We start from the raw sequence: 20,135 nt of genomic DNA on the forward strand, positions 1-20,135 counted from the left end.
CCGGAACTATGGGGAAGAATTGCCCCATTTCCGCTTGCATTGCTGGGTAAGTTGGAGGCCAGAGCTGCTGGGCCATATGGAAAACCTGACCAAGGCTGAATGACTGAAGCAGAACTGAGGGCTAGAAGAGGAACACATTCCATTTCGTACCTGAATCCTGTCATGCCTGAAGCGAGCACTATCTGGGGCTTTCTATTCACACACGTCGGTGAATTCCCTTTCTGCTTATGCCAATTTGAGTTGGGTTTCTGTCATTTCCTATTAAGAGTGCTGACCAAGTACCCTGGTTGAAAACAAATAATACTTTGCAACCAAAAGTTGTAATTCTACCAGCAGCTGGAGTTAAAAAAAACTCTTTGAGGGGCAAAGGTTGCTGCTGCTTTGAATACGAAATACAAGGATGATCGATGTATAAACGACAACCACATTACTGGCAAGTAGAGGCAGCAGTCAGGAAAACAGCCTGTTTGTGAGCAGACTTGGAGACAGAGGGAAAGTGGATTCTTCTGCTTAAGTGGGATGAAAATTCCTCATTTCATGTGCAGTTGTAGATACCACCTGCTGAGAACCCCAGACAGCGGCTTCCGGAAGAGCACCGCGTCAGTGTTCAGGGGAAATGCCCTTCTCCAAAACATCTTTCTCCAACCCCTGGCTGTTGCCAGATATCTGCCCTTCACCCCCAACATTAAACTCTCCAGGCTGCATTGCTATCATAAAGGATTTCCCCCCAGTGCCATCCAAATTTTCTTCTGAAGGGTAAAAGGGAGTTAGTATTTTAAACTGTTTTCAGTCACTCACACCTCAGTGCGAATGGAATGACTGCTCTAGAAGCAGAAGGTATGGCAGGAGTCAACAACTATTTTCTGTAAAGGGTCAGATCGCAAATATTTTGGGCTTTGCAGACCATATGGTCTTGACTCTGAGGTGGCTAAAAAGGAGCCCTAGACATTATGTAAATGAATGGGTTGTGGTTGTGTTCCAATAAAACTTTATGGACACTGAAATTTGATTTTCATGTATCACAAAATATTCTTCTTTCATTTTTTCATCCTAACTATTTAAAAATGTAAGAGACCATTCTTAGCTCACAGGCCACACAAAAACAATTTACTGACTCTTGTCCAAGTAGGAAGGAAGCCACCAGGAGGGGGCCCCATGGCAAAGACAAAATTCACCCACTTCTCAATTTTGCTGACTCCAAGTTTGGGACTAGGAAGCTAGGGAATTTCCTTGCTGGTGCCTCATTCTTTCTGAGTGCTGAAGAGATTGACAGCAGGTTAGAAAACAATTAAGGAACATTTTTATACCTGCTTAGACCCCTGTGCAGCAAAGGCTGGGCTTAATTTAAATCTGTGCCCTGAAGAAGCTGAAAGCCGAAAAAGGCTCCACACCCAAAGACTCTCCTTTTCCCAGTCTGCCCACCTAGTCCTTTGGCACACTAATCTGCCCACGCCACAGGGATGGGGAGGGATTGCTATAGTTTTCTGTCTCTCTGCAGGTCAAAGTGGCCAGTCTGACCAAGTAGGGTGCCCAAATTCACTAGTGCTATTAGAAAAGGATAAATCACATAATGTCTTGATTTTAATTGATTTTTAAATTACTAATGAATACTGCATTTTCTAGACATGCCTTCACAAACCATTTCTCCCAGATCTTGAACTTTTGGTACAGCTAACTGGACCAAAGGAAAGGACTTTACATTTATTTCCAGTACCTCCCCCGCTTGCTAGAGTCACACAAAGGATTCTGGGATTTTAGCAGGCTGGGTGCCCCTGACAACTCCTACTTCTGGTTCCAGTCCTGTCTGAAGCCCCTCCGCTCTTCTCGTGCTTGCATTATAGATATTTGCCCAGATCCTTGGAAAGAGAATCCACTTTTTAAAAATTTTTTGCAAGTTTGAGTGGGTTTCTGTCATTGTCTTCCCTAAGGCCCCCTTTCCAGGGGCAGAAACAAGAGGGTTTTTAGCAAATTTAGTAACCACACTAAGGCTGTGAGCTGCTGGCTAGCTCGTCCTTCCTGAATTGTGGCTTCACTACTCTCTGGTCGTTTGTCCTTTTGGAACCTGTACAACTTTAGTAAGACTTTGGTTTCTCTCTTTATGTAGCTCATTTACGGCTCTTAGACGACCTCTCCTCAAAACTATCAAAATGATCTTCTAGGAGACAATGCTCTACAAGGATTTGGCTGTTAACACACTAAGCAAACATTTAAAATATGATCTGCAACTCAAGAATGGTAGTTAGATGCTTTGACAAAAATTCAGGGGCACTTGATTCAGGCATCTTTGTGGTCCTGCCTATGTACGTGGAGTGCCCCTCACACCGTTAACTGGTTTAAAGTCAACAGGAGACTGATACAGTATAGACAGGTGAAAAAGAAGTTAAAATGTTTAAATGCAGAATTCAGAGAAGCCATTGAAAGAAACTTCGCAGTCTTGTTAATAAATGATGACACAATTACTAACAACACCAGTCACTGTCTCAGGAAAAATTGCTCTGTGCCAGGCACGGGTCCAACGTGAGTGGGTTTGAATTCTGGCTCTAGTTAGTTAATGTCTCTACATTTCACTTACCTCATCGCTCAAATGGGGATTAAAAACAAGTGAGAATTAAGTGAGATAAGTATGGAAGATGCTTTGCCTAATGTCTAGCCCACGGGAAGCTTTTATGTGTTACTACAGTTGGCTGTTATTCACTGGATTCATCTATGGTTCAGTAAACAGGAGGTGGTGGTGCCTTTTTACAAGGCGGGTCTTATAAATGAGTGGATAAGAAAAGGATGCTTCGGGAATAGTCCTGCTCAGGGGTCAGAGGTGTCCCCGTGGTCCCACCATTCCTAGTAGCTGAGTGTTGCACTCTTGGGCTTACTGAGCGACTTTGCGCTGTTTTCCTGCCTGGCACATTCCTCTGGGATTGCCAATGGGATCTCAAAAAACAACAACAAAACCGGGATTTCTACCTCTCCAGCTGAATCTGGAAGCACCCCCCCACACCACCCCTCATCCATGGGCTGGCTGTCCTAGGCGCGGATGGCAGGTGCGGCTGTCCTTAGAATCTTTTACCACTAGAGGGCACTGCTGGCTCTCTTTTTCTGCAACACAGGCCCCTAAGCAGCCCCTGCAGCCCCTGGAGCTCAGGTCCCGTCCAAGGATGGAGCCTGGGGAGACCCCCTGCCTTGTTGAGCCTACTGGTCTTCCTTGTACCTCGCAGAAGGAGGGCTCTTGATGACCCAGGGCCTACAGTTGTGCCCGCATCAGGTGATGCGGGAGGGGGAGGCGGTGGCCGGGGCAGAAGGACGCTGTACAGGCTGATGCCAAACAGGCTCATGAGGGGGTCTCTGTCGGAAGGGGTCTTCAGGAGGCAAAGCTGTGCCAGTTACCAGTTACCTTTCCAGCTTCCCCCAGACCTCCCTGCGGCCTTCTTTGCTTTCTGGGGACCCCCTCACCCCATTTTTCCTTTGTAGTCACCTTGTTTTTTTATTTTTTTGTCTTCTCAAGACACTTACTATTATAAAGTTTAAGGCTCGGTGGAATATCATTAATACAAAAAAACAAAACAACCCCCAAAACAAATCTCTGGTTAACAGATTTCTATTTGTAGCCAGTGGCCGATTTAATTCAAGCAGCGATTAATACAAACCATTTTACGGTAATGAAATAGTTTGACACACAGATTTTTGGCAACGTTAGTGGGAAGGGGGTGGGGAGAAGAAAAGATCCTGATATTTATTAACCACCCTCATGCCAGGAACTTTTAAATGCCTTGTATCGGGCTTTCCCAAACACACCATTCCACCGGTATTACCATTTACCTAAGAGGCTTCTTTAAATCACTTCTAGTCTAACTTTGTACCTACGTTAGCTTCATGCTATCTGTGAAATCACAAGTTTGCTACACTAATACATATTAATTTCTAAGGCACATTAATTTAAATACATGTAAATAAAAATGTTCCTATGTCTGCCACCTAAAATCATCTTGTCTGTCACACCTGGGGTAATGATGTCATCTCCCTAATTCTCCTGGCAACACCAAGAGTGGCAAAAAAAGTTAGCTTCTTTTAAGTAAAGGAGGAAACACAGGCTCTGAGGAGTTAAGCTACCCTCTCAAGGTCATAGCTGCTAAGTGGTTAAGTAGGGCTTTAAGTAAGTTCTCTTAAATTGGATTTCACCTGGAGAGTCGGGGAAGAGGGGGAGCACATCCTCACCCCTGAGTCACTTGGCTTGGAGTTCCCAGGTGTCTCGGGGTGCCTCTGCTCTGCTGATGAGCCAAGCCCCTCGCCCTGACCCCATCCAGGGCGCCACCACCTTACCCGGGCCAGGCTGACTCCCGCGGGGACTTTGTAGGGTACGTATTTCCTGTAGATGTGGCCCACCCTGGAGCAGGGGATGTCCTCCATGCGGCCCCCACACATCCACACCTGCAGGGTGGGAAGGGAGAAAGAATATGACAGTTCTGCTTCTCATTCACCATCCCCTCAAAGGCCACTGTCCCCTCCTCCAATACATTCATTGAAAGCATCAGCTTGGGACTGTCTATTAAAGCCCCCATTCACAGAACAAGGAAGGCACAGCAGTAACAACAGCGGTTTTCAATAGCTGACAGCCTTGAGTGCTTCCTCGTTGCCCCGCACTCTGCTCCAATTCCCCCCACGTACAAATGGATTTAAGCCTCATCAGAAAACCAGTGAAGTAGGTAGTAATGAAGCTCCATTTTACAGATGAAGAAACTGAGGCTCAGAGAAGCCAAGGCGCTTGTCTAAGGTCAGAGGGTTAGGGAGTGGTGGAGCCAGAATTTAAACCTAGCTTTAGCGGATTCCAGAGTCAAGTGCAGGTGTGGGGAGAGCTGTGTGGAGAATTCTAGGCGGCAATCGGGGCTCAGTGGGAGCGACTGTGGTGATCTCTTTAGTGACGTGCCACAGGTATGAGAGGGGAAGAGAAGGCACGTAGGCTCTGTGTAGTTACTGACTGTGCTACCAGATTCTGGAGTTTCCTTGGAGATCCATAAGCCTCTTGCTGGGTCACCGGAGCAGTGGCAGCAGGCTCCCTGCCCTGCTTCCTCTGCAGTCTGCCTTACTAAGCCACACAGCTGGGTATCCGAAGCTTCTCCTTGTGTTTCCCTACATATCTGGCATCACAAAGGGCCCCCAAGTATGGCTGCATGCTGGTCTGATGGCAATCTGGGAATTCTTCCTAAGTACCATCAACGCCGCCTCACAGCCACTGAGGGGCCCAGTCCACACAGGCCGGCCTCAGCAGTCCTGGGTCCAAATGCTGGCTCGGCCACGTACCAGGTTTGTGACTCGGATCAAGGTACTTCACCTCTCTGAGCCTCAGTTTCCTCATCTGTTGAGGAGTAAATGAGGCAGGCCGTGGGGGGTGAGATATTGCATGTGAAGTGCTTAGCACACAGTCCTAACAGTGACACACTCTCATGATTCACTCAGACGTCTGGCTAACATTTAGGGGGTCTCTGCTGCACACGAGACCTTGTGCTGGGCGCACACAGTGCTGAGTAAGTCCGCCAAGGCCCTTGTTCTCACGGAGGGTGAGTATGCGTGCAGCCTCCAGGATGGCTCCCGGTGATCCTCGCCTTCTGCTATTTGCCCCTTGAGACACCTGCCTCCTGAATGAGTCACATGAGGACAGACCCATGTAACCAAAGGAAAACTGCAGCAATGGCCGTCATAAAAGACACTGTGGCTTCCCCCTTCCTCCGTGGGGTCACCTGCTTTGGGGCATCTGGCTGCCATGCTGTGAGGACAGCCGAACAGCTCTGTGGGGAGGTCCAGGGGTGAGAAGCAGGGGCCTCCTGCTAATACAGCGAACGTGCCAGCCACACGAGGGAGCTGTCCTACCAAGGGATTGTCCAGGCTGGTCCAGCCTTCAGATGACCGTGGCCCTGGCAGATACCTCGACTACGACCTCATGAGAGACTCAAGCACAAATGTCCTGCGAAGCCACCCCTAAACCCCCGGCCCACACAAACCTTGCGGTACTGTTTCAAGAGGGTACGTTCGGGGGGTTTTCCCTGTGGCAGTAGATAAGCACTACAGAAAGCCAGTTTTCAGATGGTGATGTGTGCTCTAAGGAAGCCAAAGCAAGGTATCTGGACTCACTGCATGGATCTCTGGGATGTTATGTTATCTACGCCAGTCAGGGATATCCTTACTTAGAAGGGAGTATTTGATACAATACTTAAATAATGAGAGAGTAAAAGTAACATAAAGATCTGAGGGGTGCGAGGACAGCTGGAGAGAAAAGCAAGTGTAAAGGCCCTGAGGTAGGGCCAGGCTTGGCTTAATCACTGAACAGAGAAAGCCAGAGGCCTGGAGGAGGGGCAGGGATGGCAGGGAAGGTCAGAGGGGCGAGCAGGAACAATCATAAGGGTCTTGCAGGGAAAAATAAGGAGGCTTCATCAAAAGTCTTCAGGAAGGGTGATGTCATAATCCAGTTTCTATTTTCCAAAGAGGACTCTGACTGTGGGGTGGAGAATGGGCTGTAGGGGCCAGGTCTTAGGGAGGGAAGGCCCAGGAGGCAGTCATGGCCTGGGGTGTGTGGGGGCTGTGGTGACAATGGGAGAGCTCAGTGCACTCGGGACATTTTTGTTAATCTGATTCCCATGTTCCCTTGTCTCCCAATGACGAGTAGGAGTGGGAGGGTCTGTGACCCCCATTCTGTGCAGAAGACTACATTCCAGCTCGAATGGCTCAGTGGGATGCTGGGGGTCTGGCTTCATGTCTCAATCAGTTCGCAGGCTCCCGAAGGACTGCTTTTCCACCTCATGCACCTGAGGGTCCTCAGTCCCTCATGGCCCTCTGCCAGCCACCGTCTCCACCCCACCCCAGACGTGCCATATCCCGGGCCTCCTGCAAGGGGACATGCATGCATGGGGGCGGCAGTGAGTGCAAGTGCTGCCTGGAGAAGTGCAATTACAGTCTGATCTTGGGGGAGAAAAAAAATTGAGCAAGTCAATAGAACACAACATTGGTCTTGAGATAATGGGCTCCTGATGGTAGATTAATGTCAAGGCCAAGCCAAGAAGTTTATTTTCAAAGCAGGAGATATTGATCAGGCGCCAGCCTCCCATAACAATAACTCTTCCTTTATACAAAATGACTGACGCGGAAGTGACGCTTTTGTCTGGAGGGTATGGCCCAGCTTGCCACTGGGCCGCCCCTGCCTTTCGGGAGGCAGAGCGGCGCGGAGCAGATGGGGGACACCTTACCCCGCTCTATTTCTGACGGTCTCCTGGGCAGTTGACTAGGCTGGCGTCCAGCTCCCCTGACTCCATATTAAACTCGCATTAGCTAACAGGGTTGTGTCTCCAGCTCTGCCTGGCAGAGAACCTTCCTCTCTAAAGACAACGATCAATCTCCAAATCCTTCTCTTTGCTGTGACCTCTGGTTTCTTTGGCCCTGACCATGCTGGCCATCCGCCTGAAGGTTCCTGAGGGACCAGGGTGACCTTGATCTGCTGAGAGGTTTGAGGCATCCAAAACACCCACAGATTCCCAAGACATCTGGAGCCCAGGAGTCCTGGCTTTAGACCATGGGTTTACTTCTCAGCCTCCCTGCCCTTCCCTGCCAGCCGACTCAGAATGGGAACTGCCTTCAGAGACAGATACCTGTTCAGCTAAAGCTGCTGCCAACTACCAAGTCCTTTGCGAGCACCTGAACAGCCTGAAGAGGTATCTGGCAGGACCCCAAAACTGGAGGGGACTCTCCCTCCGGGAGCATGCCAAAAGCTGGAGGCACAGAATGGTGTCATGACTCATGTTGGGTGGCCAGAGGTGGTGGTCTTGGATCCCAGGTCCCATGGTTGTGCTCATGGCCCAGTTCATCCGCCTATGCATCTTTAGGGTCCTCTCCCACCTTCCTTCACAGCTGAGTCAAGAGCCATACAAGACCCATGACGACTACAGCACAGGGGTTACGAGCACACACCACTCACCATTCCCAAAGCCACCTTGTACAGCTGTGTGACTTGGCATAAGGCATTTACCTAGGGAATCGTGGTCTCCTCATCTGTAACCTGTGCATGGCAGGTCACCACTACCTTGCAAGGCTGCTGAGGGCATGAGACAATTCATGAAAAGCACTTAGCTTAATGCCTGACTGTACCAACCTTGACTACGTTAGTCATTTCTGTTTGCAAAAGAATGAGAAATACCACCACCTTGAAATTATATACAGCATTTGCCCTTTTGCCCAACACAATCATGTTTTTTTATCCTATGGAGTGATTTCCTAAATAAAAATCATTCATTTTTGAGAGAGAAAGAGAGAAAGAGACTGAGCATGAGCGGGGGAGGGACAGAGAGAGAGGGAGACAAAGCAGGCTGTCAGCACAGAGCTGGACACGGGGCTCAAACCCACAATCCATGAGATCATGACCTGAGACAAAGTTGGACACTTAACTGACTGAGCCACCTCGTGCCCCATGAAATAGTTTTTCTAACTGACTTGGTGGCAGAACCTGTAACTGGGGCAACGACAGGGCCAGGCAGGGCTGGGGCATGGTCATGGGCGTCACTTGGGACCCGGGTGTCCCAGGGTGTTCTCCTCTCCCCCACGTATCACACCAGCAGGTAGAGTCCAGCTGATGACAAAGAGTAGGGGGAGGTGAGGTAGGGGCAGCCAGACCATATTTGGCTGGGGACACGAACAGAATTCCGAGATGATGTATCTGCAACCCCTCTCTGTCGGCTTCCCCCCTTCCCTCTCTGTCCCACCCCTTGCCAGCCTCCAAGCCCATAAGGGACACAGCTGCCTGCCCTGGGCACTGTGTTGCTCTACCTTGAGGGGTTTGCAAACACCCCGTCAGCTCAGTTCTGGGTTCCCTTCTCCCCTGCAGAACAGCCTTCTCACTTCTCGAGGAAGCACCATGCCACCAGGCAAGTACAAATCTAATTGTAAAAGCTTGCTCCCTATTCATTTTCATTGCTGCTTCGATTTATTTTATTAGCAAACTTCTTTTGTGTGATGACAGGCTTCATTACAGCGTCTATAAAAGACAATTACTTGCTCTTATCTCCTAAACCGAGGAGGGAAGAAACAAGTGGTGATGTGCATCAGGAAGATACTCGGGGTCCCAGAGAGAGTGTGGCAGAAGGGCCCACCCTATAAGGAAAACACGAGCAAGCAGGGGCGCTGGGGAAACCTCCCACTGTCAAGGACATGGCCACCTGGAACGCACCAGGCATGGGTGGTCATCCTACCTGCTGACGGCCAAGGGGAAGACAACACATCTTTTGCTCTTGGGATCTTGGCCAAATATCCTATGGAATTCAAACCCTATTTAGCTGCACTTGGGGGAAGTAACATGATAATAATTGCCACCAATTATTCTGCATTATCTGTGTGCTTAGAAGTCACATAGGGTTGCTGTTATGAGCTTCGTTCTGGAGTAAGAACTAAGGTCTAATCCAGGCTCTTCAGCAAGCTTTGTGAGTCTGAAAGCCTCAGTTTTCCTGTCTCCAAAATGGGACGAATTATCATATCTGCCTGCGAGGGCTGTGACGGGATGGGGATGATGTAATTCTGACGCACAGAGGGCCACAGCAACCCGTACAGTGTTATCTGGACACACGGCAGCCGGGGTTACCGCAGGCAGGCCACGCACTTGCCCTCAGAGAGGAAGAGACGGGTTATATCCATGTCTCCCCGAGGTTCACGCTATTTTGAATACAATTAGTTTGTTCTGAACAAGATGCTGTTTCAGGGAGTCTTAACCAGCATGAAAGGACTTTACTCATGCTAGTTTTAGATGTTTATAATGGTTACTGGACGCAGCTGGTGAAGAGCAGGAAAAACACGATTTTGCTGTATTTTTAAAAACCACCTGAAATACGATTTGAGAGGGTGTTTACCCTGATGTTTATAACAGCATTATCAACAACAGCCAAACAATGGAGAGAACGGAAATGTCCATCAACTAATAAATGGATAAAGAAGATGTAGTACACACACACACACACACACACACACACACACACACACAGCGGAATATTACTCAGCGATCAAAAAGAATGAAATCTTGCCATTTGCAGTGATGTGGATGGAGCTAGAGGGTACTATGCTAAGCGAATTAAGTCAATCAGAGAAAGACAATACCATATTTCACTCATATGTGGAATTTAAGAAACAAAACAGACACACATATGGGAAGGTGGGGAGAGAGGAGACCGGAACAAACCACAAGAGCCTCTTCATGATGGAGAACAGACTGAGGGTTGGAGGCACGTGGGTGGGGCATGGACTCGATGAGTGATGGGCACTAAGGAGGGCACTGTGATGAGCACTGAGTGTCATATGTAACTGATGAATCACTGGATTCTACTTCTGAAACCAATATTGCACTGTGTGTTAACTAAAGTTTAAGTTAAAAAAACCATTTGAATTTATTTCTAGGTTAATATATTATTTTATATAATATAGTTTTAAGCATGTGTATCTAAATGAATAAATGAAATGTCCAATTCAACAACATCCTTAGGTGTTTATAGACAAGTTGGCCAAAAAATGGGAGGTGGTTGACTTACATTAGGGTTTTGTTTCTTGAACTAACAAATGAATTCAGTCAGGTTGCAGTTTCCCTGAGGTTTGACTCATACTTGGAACAGAGCACTTTCTTAACCACCCAGTGAGGGAGGTGCTATCATACCTTTTATGTGTGAGGAAGCTGGGGCCTCTTGAGATAAAGTGCCTTCCTCAAGGTCCCTCAGCTCATAAATGTCAGAACCCAGAGTGGAATCTGCGGCTGGGTCCCTCAGACCTCCAGGCAGACTGTACCTTCCTGGTTTGGTCTTTCTAAAGCCTGGTCCAGACCCTATTACGGTCTCCTGCCAAGACCCCTGTCAGCACCTGTATTGCCTACAGAACAAACGGCCACCCCTAACTTGCAACTAAGGCTGTCTGCCATCTGCTCTCTTGGTCACCTGCTGGCCCTCTCCGCATCCCCTGGACTCAAGTTGTGGACACTGCTGAGAACCAGCTGACGTGCATTCACTTTTCTGCTCTGCTGGGCGCAGTCCTTCTCTTTCCATCAATAATGCAGCCCATACAACACTCATTCATTCACACTTGGCCTAGTCACTGGGCAGCATTGCTCTAAAAACCCAGTCAGAAGAAATGGAATAGAAACTCACTGTCAAGGGTGGACCCAAAGACCCACTAATGTAACTGGGGGAAGGTGTTGGGACGCGCTGACCAACCTGCCAGGCAGCCTACCCATTTGCTTTGTCTTTCCACACCCAAGCCTGAGCACGCTCTCTGTACAAGATCCCACGTACTCATTACAGCCATAATTTTCACGTAATTGTGAGCATCAGAATCACCTGGAAAGCTTATTGGAATACAGACTCCTAGGGCCCCACCTCTAGGGTGTCTGAATCAGTAGGTCTGGGGTGGAGCCTGAGAATCTGCACTTCTAACAAGTTCTTAGACGCTGCTGAAGAGGTTGGTCTGGGGACCACACTTTGAGGACTAGTACATACTAGAGTAACAACCCCGTTGGGATAATGGTACTAGCTAGTTCCCACAGACAGCCTTGTGAGTTTGGGGTTTGTAGTGCCCTTGCAGATGGGAAGGTTCAGCAGAAAGGGCAAGTGAACTGTCCAAGGTCTCACGGAGAGTTTGCTCCAAAGCTGGGCCTGGAGCCAAGGTCTTTGGCCTCTGTCTTGTCACCCTCAAAGCTCTTTCCACTCCTGTCTTCCTGCAATTACAGTCTGACCGCGTCAACCACAACAATGCTGACATTAACAGCTACAGTTTACTGATCAATTAATTACGTGCCAGGCACTGAGCTAAGGTTTTAAAACAGTTTGACTAACATTATGTTCACATCCACGCTATGAAGTTAAGGATTATCCTACCCCATTTTATAGCTATGAAGTTAAGGCCAGAGAGATTAGGCCACTTTCCCAAGGTCACACAGCAACTAGCTAATCAAGCCTGCACCAGAACACAGGGGGTTTGATTCTGAAGGCCGTGTGCTTAATCCGACGGTGTTCTAACAAGAGGGTTCTGATCAGAACAGCTACCACTGACTCAGTGCCTCCTTTTTGCCTGGCACTAGGCCAGATGAATGTTTCATGCCATTTAGTTCTTAGAACAGAGCTCTGAAGAAGTGATTATCGCCATTTTTGGTGATGAAAGATCGAGGCATGGAGACAGGTGTGTGCTGGTTGGGGAGCAACGGATGACAGATGACCCTTGGGCCTTTGAGCCACCTTCCTGGAGGAATGGCTGGAGACGCAGGCCCCCACAGACAGAGACATTCATGGAATTTCAAAGGGCTTGCTGAGAGTCGTGAGCAGAATGCCTTCCCTGCTCCCAGTGGGCGGCTCTTAGACAGGCTGTGCACCTGTGGCCGGGAGGAAAATGCTGCATGCGCAGGGCACGTTCCCAGCATCCTCGGATAGCCCAGCGAAGGAAAGAACTAGCACTGGGTTCCCGGCAGTGACTCTGCAGCTGGTCCGAATCTGAGGGAGGGGAAAGTGATGGGGGAGGTGTTGCCATGCAGGTCTTGGATGGTAGCTCCGGATCGCCTTCTGCCCCTTGGGCTAGCCTCTGGATACCATTTCTCCCTCCTGTGCAGCAATGTAACTCCCCTTGGGGCTGGTGCTGACTGAACCCTGCCCGTAACAAGGGCCTCTCTCTAGGCTGGGCCCACTTTACCTCCACCTCCCCCGCCAGGTGGAAGGAGTTTAGAGTCAGGACATCTGGGATTTAGCTCCGGCACTGCCACCTCCAGCTGAGGGACGCTGGCCCAGTCACTGAACCACTAAGGGCACCAGGTCAGAACATCACCTGTACTGGGTTTCTGGTGTGCTCCTGCCTTCTTTTCACACTATTTCACTTTACTCCTCCCGATGACACTCTGAGTGTTACAGAAGGAAACCCTGAGAGTTTTCTTTTTTAAAATCTGCAGCCTAGGACTGAGTTGGGCTTTGATACCTACATCAAACAAAGCAAATCTGGGGACCCTGACACTTCCTGCTTCTGCTCATGTAAGATGGGCTTCCTTTGTGGAACAAGACTGTCCCCTACCCCCTCATGTGGCATTCCATCACTCCCTCGTTCACAAGGGCCTGCCCCACGGGGCCCTCAGGCTGGCTCCTCTCTCCCTCCAAGGAAGGAGCCACTGCCTCCTCAGGCCCACCCGGCGGAGGTGTGCTCAGTCCTTCCCTGGTGTCTCCTCGCCGTCACTCTCTTCTCTGGAGGCCTGTCTTGGGGAGGACTCTCACGCCTGACCTTGCGAATGGCCCAAACACAGCACTGGGATGTATGTGGGGAGGGGGTGCTGGAAGGGCTGAAAAACCGTTTCCTTCTTAGTTAAAAAAAAAAAATCTTCATTTTTTTCCATCTTATAGAAGTGATATGTACCTATGATGAACATGTTCATTGTTACAGAAACAGTCAAGGGGGACAGCTGCACTCTGGAGCCCGCCTGCCCCCAATGCCACAAGGGGACAGGACACTTTCCTGGTGCAGTGGGTCAGAACACGGGCTCAGGCTGAAATCCCTGCTCCAGTCGTGTGGTTTTGTGGAAGTGATTTAACTCGAGCCTCAGTTTCCTCATCTACAACGTGGAGAAAGCGAGAGCACCGCCTTGCGTGTCTCATGAAGACTAAATGACTGTGCATGTAGAGTGCCGTGCACAGAGCCTCACACGTGCCTGGTGTGAATGACCAGTGAGCACCAGCTGCCAGAAGGCTACTCTCAGGACTTCTGTTTGCTGGTTTGCCTTAGTCATATTTTTAAACACCAAACATGAGACCACATTATATACACACTATTTTTCATTTCTTTCTTTCTTTTTTTTTTTTGAGAGGTAGAGATAGAGCACGAGCAGCAGAAGGGCAGAGATGGAGAGAGAGAATCCCTAGCTGGCTCTCTGCGCCATCAGCAAAGAGCCCGACATGGGGCTCGAGCCCGCAAAGCCGGAGATCATGACCTGAGCAGAAATCAAGAGACGCTCAATCGACTGAGCCAGCCAGGTGCCCTGGTACTGCTTCTCATTTCTATTTAAACTTAATTCTGGAGGCATCTAATTTTTTTAAATACAATATTCCATTGTTTAGATATGCTCTTATTTATTCCCTAAGGATATATATTTGGGTCTCGTCAATCTTCCCCTATTTGTAAGTAAGGCCTCAACAAATAATTTCTATCTAAATCTCTGCTCCTCTTGGCAGCTGTCTCTCTTGGATGAACTCCTGGGTGTGGAATTTGGGGTTATAGAGTGTTCTTGCTTTGGCACATAAGAGATTTAGCCAGATTGCCATTAACAAGAGGTACCCACTTACAACACTGCAAGGCCCACACCTTTCTCATGTTGTTCTTGGAAACTTTCTCTCTCCTGGATCTCAAAGATGAAGATGTCCTAATCCTGGCCTCCCAAGGACACTGTGCAGTGCCCTTTCTGGCTCATTCTACTGCCACCACCTCTAATCCAAATCACGCTTGCACCTGTGTAAGTCAAAGGACTTTCCTCACATTATCTTATTTGATCTGGTCCCATGGGGTAGGTAGGAAAGCTATATCAGGACTATCTGGGATGTGAGGGCCAAAGAGGTCAAGCAATTGCTCCAGGATCCCCAGATGGATGGATAATGGAGGGAAAGCCACGATGAGAAGCCAGTGCCCTGCCTTCTTACCTGGTTCTCTTCCCACCACACCACCACTACCAAAAAGTGATGATGTAAGTCTGAAAAGAGCAGGGCAAAGGAAGTTTTATCATACAGAAATTGATGCCACTAACAGTTATTTAAAACACCTACTGTGGGCCACACACTGGGTAAAGAGATGGCATCCAGGGAGCTCAGAGTCTACCCTTGGGTCACATCAACATGAGGAATTCAGAGCCAAGCCAAGGAGTAACGTTGGGGTGGAGACTCATTAGCACAGGCAGCTCAGGTAAGGCTGAGTGTGGGCTAACCAGACTAAGGAAAAGCATTTCAAGAAGAGCGAACAGTGCCTGCTTCCAAAGATGACCTGACACACGAGCCTGGGGCTTTGAGGAGTTCCATAGGGCTGTGCAGACACAGCTGTGCAGATGTCTGTGGTCTGCCCTGCCCCACATTCATTCCCCTTCTAGATACAATGACTGAGCTTTTGTTTGGGGAACGAGCTCATCTCCATGTTCCTGTCTCCAGGATGGGCTTGTGACTGCAGCTAACCAATCAAGAAAATTGCTCAGGGATGGACAAGGAACCAGCAGGCCAGTGAGACTCAACTTGGGGACTTCTACAGGAATGATGGGAAAGATGCACTCTCTTTCCAGTGGGATGCTGGGTCCACAGAGAGAAAGCCCTGAGCAGTAAGCCAACCTAGATGAAAGCAGAGCCAAGGGACTGAGACAGTTGGAGACTGGATGAGATGGGATAGTCTCTGGATCCAGCCAGGCCTGGAGGGTCTGCCCTGGAATTTTAACTGTGTGAGCCAATTGATTCTGATTTTTTGCTTAAATCAGATTGACTAGGCTTTTGGGCATCTGTAACCAAGAGTGCAGACTAATGCAATGCGGTAAGAGGATGGAGGGCGGAGAGATGAGCAGGGGCCAGTTCACAGAGCCAGGAATAGGCAGGCTCTGGAGTTAAAGATTTAACCGGCCACTAGAACTGGGAAGATTCTAAACACTAAACAGGAGAATTTCAATGGTGTGACAGTGCCTTTTGGAAACAAAATCTCTCCTGGCTGAGAGAGAGGGCCAAACAAAACAAAACAAAAAAAAACAAAACAAAATATCAATGACTGTTCCAGAAATTTCAGAGCCTTTAGAACACCTTTTCTAAGGTTTTCTCATCAGGATAGATGGCCTACTCTGGAATTGGCACCAAATTATTAATTCATCAGTCTTGATGGCACATATCAATTTATCTTAATTTCTGAAAATGCATTCAGACCTTTCAGACCAGTCTCTTCTCTCTGTCATCAGGAAGAAACGGGGTCTTAGCAGAGATTAAACAGAGGGAATACGGCCCTTTGAAAATGCTCTGCTCTGGCTGAAATGGGGGGAGGCCCCTCTGGAAGATGAATGGGCTAAGCGCCTGCCTCCTCCAGACTGTGGGCAGGCCTTCCACAGGAGCCTGGGAGACAATGCACCAGCAGATGGGCTGCCCTGGGCTCTGGGAACTCATGTTCTCAATGCCAGGACAGAGAAAACCGAGGGAGGAGTCTCCCTTCCAGACCTGGGAGCCTCCTCAATACACAGAGCCCTTTCCCCTTGAGAATGAAGGACATTAATTGGATCAAATGGAAACAGGAGCCAGCCTCCTGCCCCCTCCCGGATGAAAGCTTTCCAATATGGCTTCATTATCAAGTCTTTTGTAAATAAACTGTGTGGAGAAAAATGTCATTTGTTCTGCTGTAATTGCCTGATGAGCATCATTAGATGGGTCTTTGAAATACACAGAATGAAATCATTTTGGGTTTAGGAATTCCTTTGTGCCAATCCTTCTCCGTTCACTGTTCTCCAGACAAGGCGTTTCTGAAGGGGGACTTCTTGACCATGGAGGCTGGTCTCTGGCCAGTGACACACCTGCTCTGAGTGACACACCAACACGTATGCATTATGTGCCCCCTCCATGTCAGGCAATCCTTTCGGTACCCAGTACACAGCAGTGAGTGAAACACACTAACAACCCTACCCTATTGAAGTTTACATTCTGGGGAGCACTCACAACACAGGCGTGCCCATTTCTGGGGATGCACTTGGCAAAAAACTTAACAAATCAAGTTGTTCAATTGCTGTATTTACAAATTGTGAAGTTAAAAGTCCTTTGATTCCTTGTGTGTGATTTCATTGTACCCATAAGGATGTGACATTTGGAAAGCTAGACTGCATGGGCTACAGATACCCAATAAATGACATTTGTGCCATCACTTGCCAGACCTGCACCCATGGCAGACATCACTCATAAGTCACCACTGGTTCTGATCAGCTTGGAAGCAGCTTCGGAATACACATCAGCACAGTCCCACAGTTGCTGGGAGGATTAAAGAAGCCGACAGGTGTGGAGGGCTTAGGATAGCATCTTGTCAGCTCCAAGCAGGGCTGGAAATCAGCTGTTGTGGACCAGAATGGGTGCAGACTGGTATCTGCTCTGACTGGTTGGTGCCTGGGCTGCCATGGCCATTAAATACTTTGAATGCCAAGCCCAGACATGAGTGTTTGTTAAGTTAGGGGCTGGTCCCCTCATGGGAGACAACTTCAGAACTCTGGAGGTAAAACAGGCACAGACCACCCTTCAAACCAAAACAATGTTTCAGTGGCATTCCAGGTTGTTCTTTTCTTGCTAATCAAGAATGTACGTTCCCTAGTTCTGAACTGCTCAACCAGCGGTGCACCCGGTGACAGTAATGATGTCGATAATGAAAATAATTTTAGGATGTTGTTAAGAAGCACCCAACCATCATGGGTGCATTTAATCCTCCGAACAACCCTGTGAGGATTCAAGTATCATTAAACTCATTTTGTGGAAGCAGGAACTGAGGCTCAGTGAGGTGAGCCTTCCCCGTCCGATATCACCATCAGTTGGAAGTGGCAGAGCCTGGATCTGACCCCAGCACCGAAGTCTCAATCACTGTGTGAGACAATGGAGTCCTGCCTAAAAAATTGATGCCCAATTCAGGGGGCATCAGGGTTGTGTATTCACAAGTCTAGTAGTGGTGCTACTGGCCATCCCTGGGGATGCAGAAGCAGGTCCTGGCCAGACATAAGGGCACAGGACAAGCTAAGCCTCCCCGCAGAGGGACTGAGCCTTGTTCTTCACTGAGACCAATATGGAAAGTGAAGGGGAGAAAGTGGCCCCAGAAGTGTGAGTGGCTAACTAGTAACCAACATGTCCTCTACTACCGTGCCAGCAAGCTTCTGTAGCACATGGGCTGGCCTGAAATAGTAAATATTTATTCACTGGATCTTGAATAATTTCTACCCATTTTTAATTGCTAGCTGTGTCCCCAGACGGCATGTGAAGCACTTCTAAGATACTACCTCATTCAGTCTTCGCAACAGCTCTGTAAGGTAGGTAGTATTGTTATTCTCTTATTTCAGACAAGGAAGAAAAGCTAATATGACTTGCCCCAAATCACACAAGCTCCTGAGTGGGGTTTGAACCCACGCTCCTCTGACCCCACAACTTGAGCTCCTGACCACTGGTCGCTACGGCAAACTCCAGCAGTGGTGGATGCGGAGAAAGGGAACTTGAGAGGGGTGGCAAGGACCCACTAAGGATAACTGGGACTCTGTGAGGCCAGGGGCCATCCCCGGAGCACAGCATCCCTCCAGGCCTGTGTGTCCTGCTCACCCCGGCTTCTCTTCCCCACTGCTGGTTTGCTGGACACCTCACTGGGAGACACCACCTTTGCTGGAGGCAAGACCTGTCTTATTACAACACTTCCATTCTAAGAAGGGGACGGTGTTAAGGTAAATGGCAGTAAGAACTGCAGTTAAGGCCAGTCAGCAGCCTGAGACACTCCACCTCCAAGAAGGAGTGGCCCACGGCCCCTGACTTGTCACCTGAGGAGCAGGGGCTGCTGAACCCCGAGCATCCAGCCTTTCCAGGCTCAGAAAGCCAAGGGGGTGTGGCAAAGAAGGGGGCATCCGAAGAGCTGGCTCACCTTGAATGAGATTTCATACTGCTCGCCTCCCCAGATCTCCAGGCCTGGGTCGTACCCACCCAACTCCCAGAACCATTTCCGATCCACAGCGAACAGTCCACCGGCCATCACGGGAGACCTGTCAGGGAAGAAGAGTGTGGTGTGAAGACAAAATGTCCCGGCTGCAGGCACCAAGGGCACACTGACACTGCCGTTCCCTTGGGAAAGGTGCTGTACAGCCCATGTGTCTAGCAGGGAATCCAATGCCCTTCCGAGTGAGGGCTCAGGCCACCACTTCCTCCTCAAATGCTACATTTTAACCAAACGGCTCCAGAGCTCCTTTCAGATGAAAGCATCTATGCATCTCCAGTCTTCCCATGGGTTAAATGGTCTGAATCAGGTCCCTCTGAGCCTATCTGCACAGCAGAATCTCTTCGACAGATGACAGAACACTCAGCTTGCTGGGCCCTGCGGGAGACCTAGGAAGCAGTCCCTGGGGGATAGAGCCTAGGAATGCACGTTTTCAAACAGGCTTCCTTGGATGAAACTCCTTTAGGCAGCCCAGCACTGGACATGACTTTGCTGAAGAAGGCACAGCCTCTGCTCTATCAGTTAAATGGCTAAGACGAACCCCGCACCTTCACTCTCTCATTACTCGGTGAGGGCCAGCTGAGCAGTAGATGCTGGAAGGATGTGTAGGTGGATCGGAGCTGGCCTGGGACTTCAGAGGATGCTAGCGTGGCCGGGCAGCCACCTGAGGACAGAAGGATCCGGAAGACAGGTGGGGTGTAACAAGGCCTCTGGGACGTGCAGACAGCACCATGGGAACATGAAAGGAGGGAGTGTCTGCGGCCAGGTTTTGGGGGCGAGGAGGGAGGCTGGGGCAAGAGCCATGGAAGGGTGCTAGAGGAGGGGGGTCTTGTTCAGACAAGTGGGCAGTGAGGGGAGACAAAGGAACCCATAGGGGAAAACCACAGGAGCAAGGGCACAGAGATGATAAATTGGGAGTGCCACGAGCAACAAGTCAGCACAGCATCATGCCAGGCCCAAGGGCAGGGGTGGCATGCTGCAGCCTGCTTGAGTCCCCCCTGGTGCCTCACACAGGACTGTCACCTGAGAGGGGCCACTGGTATTCGCTGAGTGAAAATCTCGTAGAGTGGCTGTGTCCTTGTCTGGCTCCACTGGAAAACTCCAGACCCTCAAACCAAATAACATTCCAGCCGCAAACTCCACGCCACCTCCCAGCCTTGGGAACTGAAGGCTCAAAAGACTTGGGCTTATTGAAAAAGAACTTAGCCGACCCACCCGCCTCCCAAGTTTCTCGTAGCAGATGAGCCTTGGCAGCACGGGAGGGACTCCTTTAAAAGAAGCTCCCCTTGAATATTCACTGAAGGCTTGAATGTGGCAGGCATTGCCTGGACTGATGTCTTAATAAAATGACTACTTCTCGCGCTGACCTCATGACGTGGGCCCCGTCCTTATTAGCCCACTGATGCATGTAGAAACCGGAGCACAGATAGGTAGGTAACTTG

At 49.3% G+C, this 20,135-nt stretch overlaps 1 protein-coding gene across 1 annotated transcript in view; it reads right to left on the reverse strand.

Moving 5' to 3' along the window:
* GALNT10 (polypeptide N-acetylgalactosaminyltransferase 10) overlaps positions 1 to 20,135 on the reverse strand; it is a 210,783-nt gene that overhangs the window by 11,640 nt on the left and 179,008 nt on the right. Inside the window, exons 7-9 of the mRNA XM_029941255.1 lie at positions 18,625 to 18,742; positions 4,312 to 4,419; positions 203 to 283 (exon numbers count right to left, since the gene is read on the reverse strand). Of these exons, the coding sequence (XP_029797115.1) occupies positions 203 to 283; positions 4,312 to 4,419; positions 18,625 to 18,742 (307 nt within the window). The remainder of the gene's footprint in view (positions 1 to 202; positions 284 to 4,311; positions 4,420 to 18,624; positions 18,743 to 20,135) is intronic.

Source organism: Suricata suricatta, chromosome 6 (genome assembly GCF_006229205.1).
Source record: "Suricata suricatta isolate VVHF042 chromosome 6, meerkat_22Aug2017_6uvM2_HiC, whole genome shotgun sequence".
NCBI classification, from domain to species: domain Eukaryota; kingdom Metazoa; phylum Chordata; class Mammalia; order Carnivora; family Herpestidae; genus Suricata; species Suricata suricatta.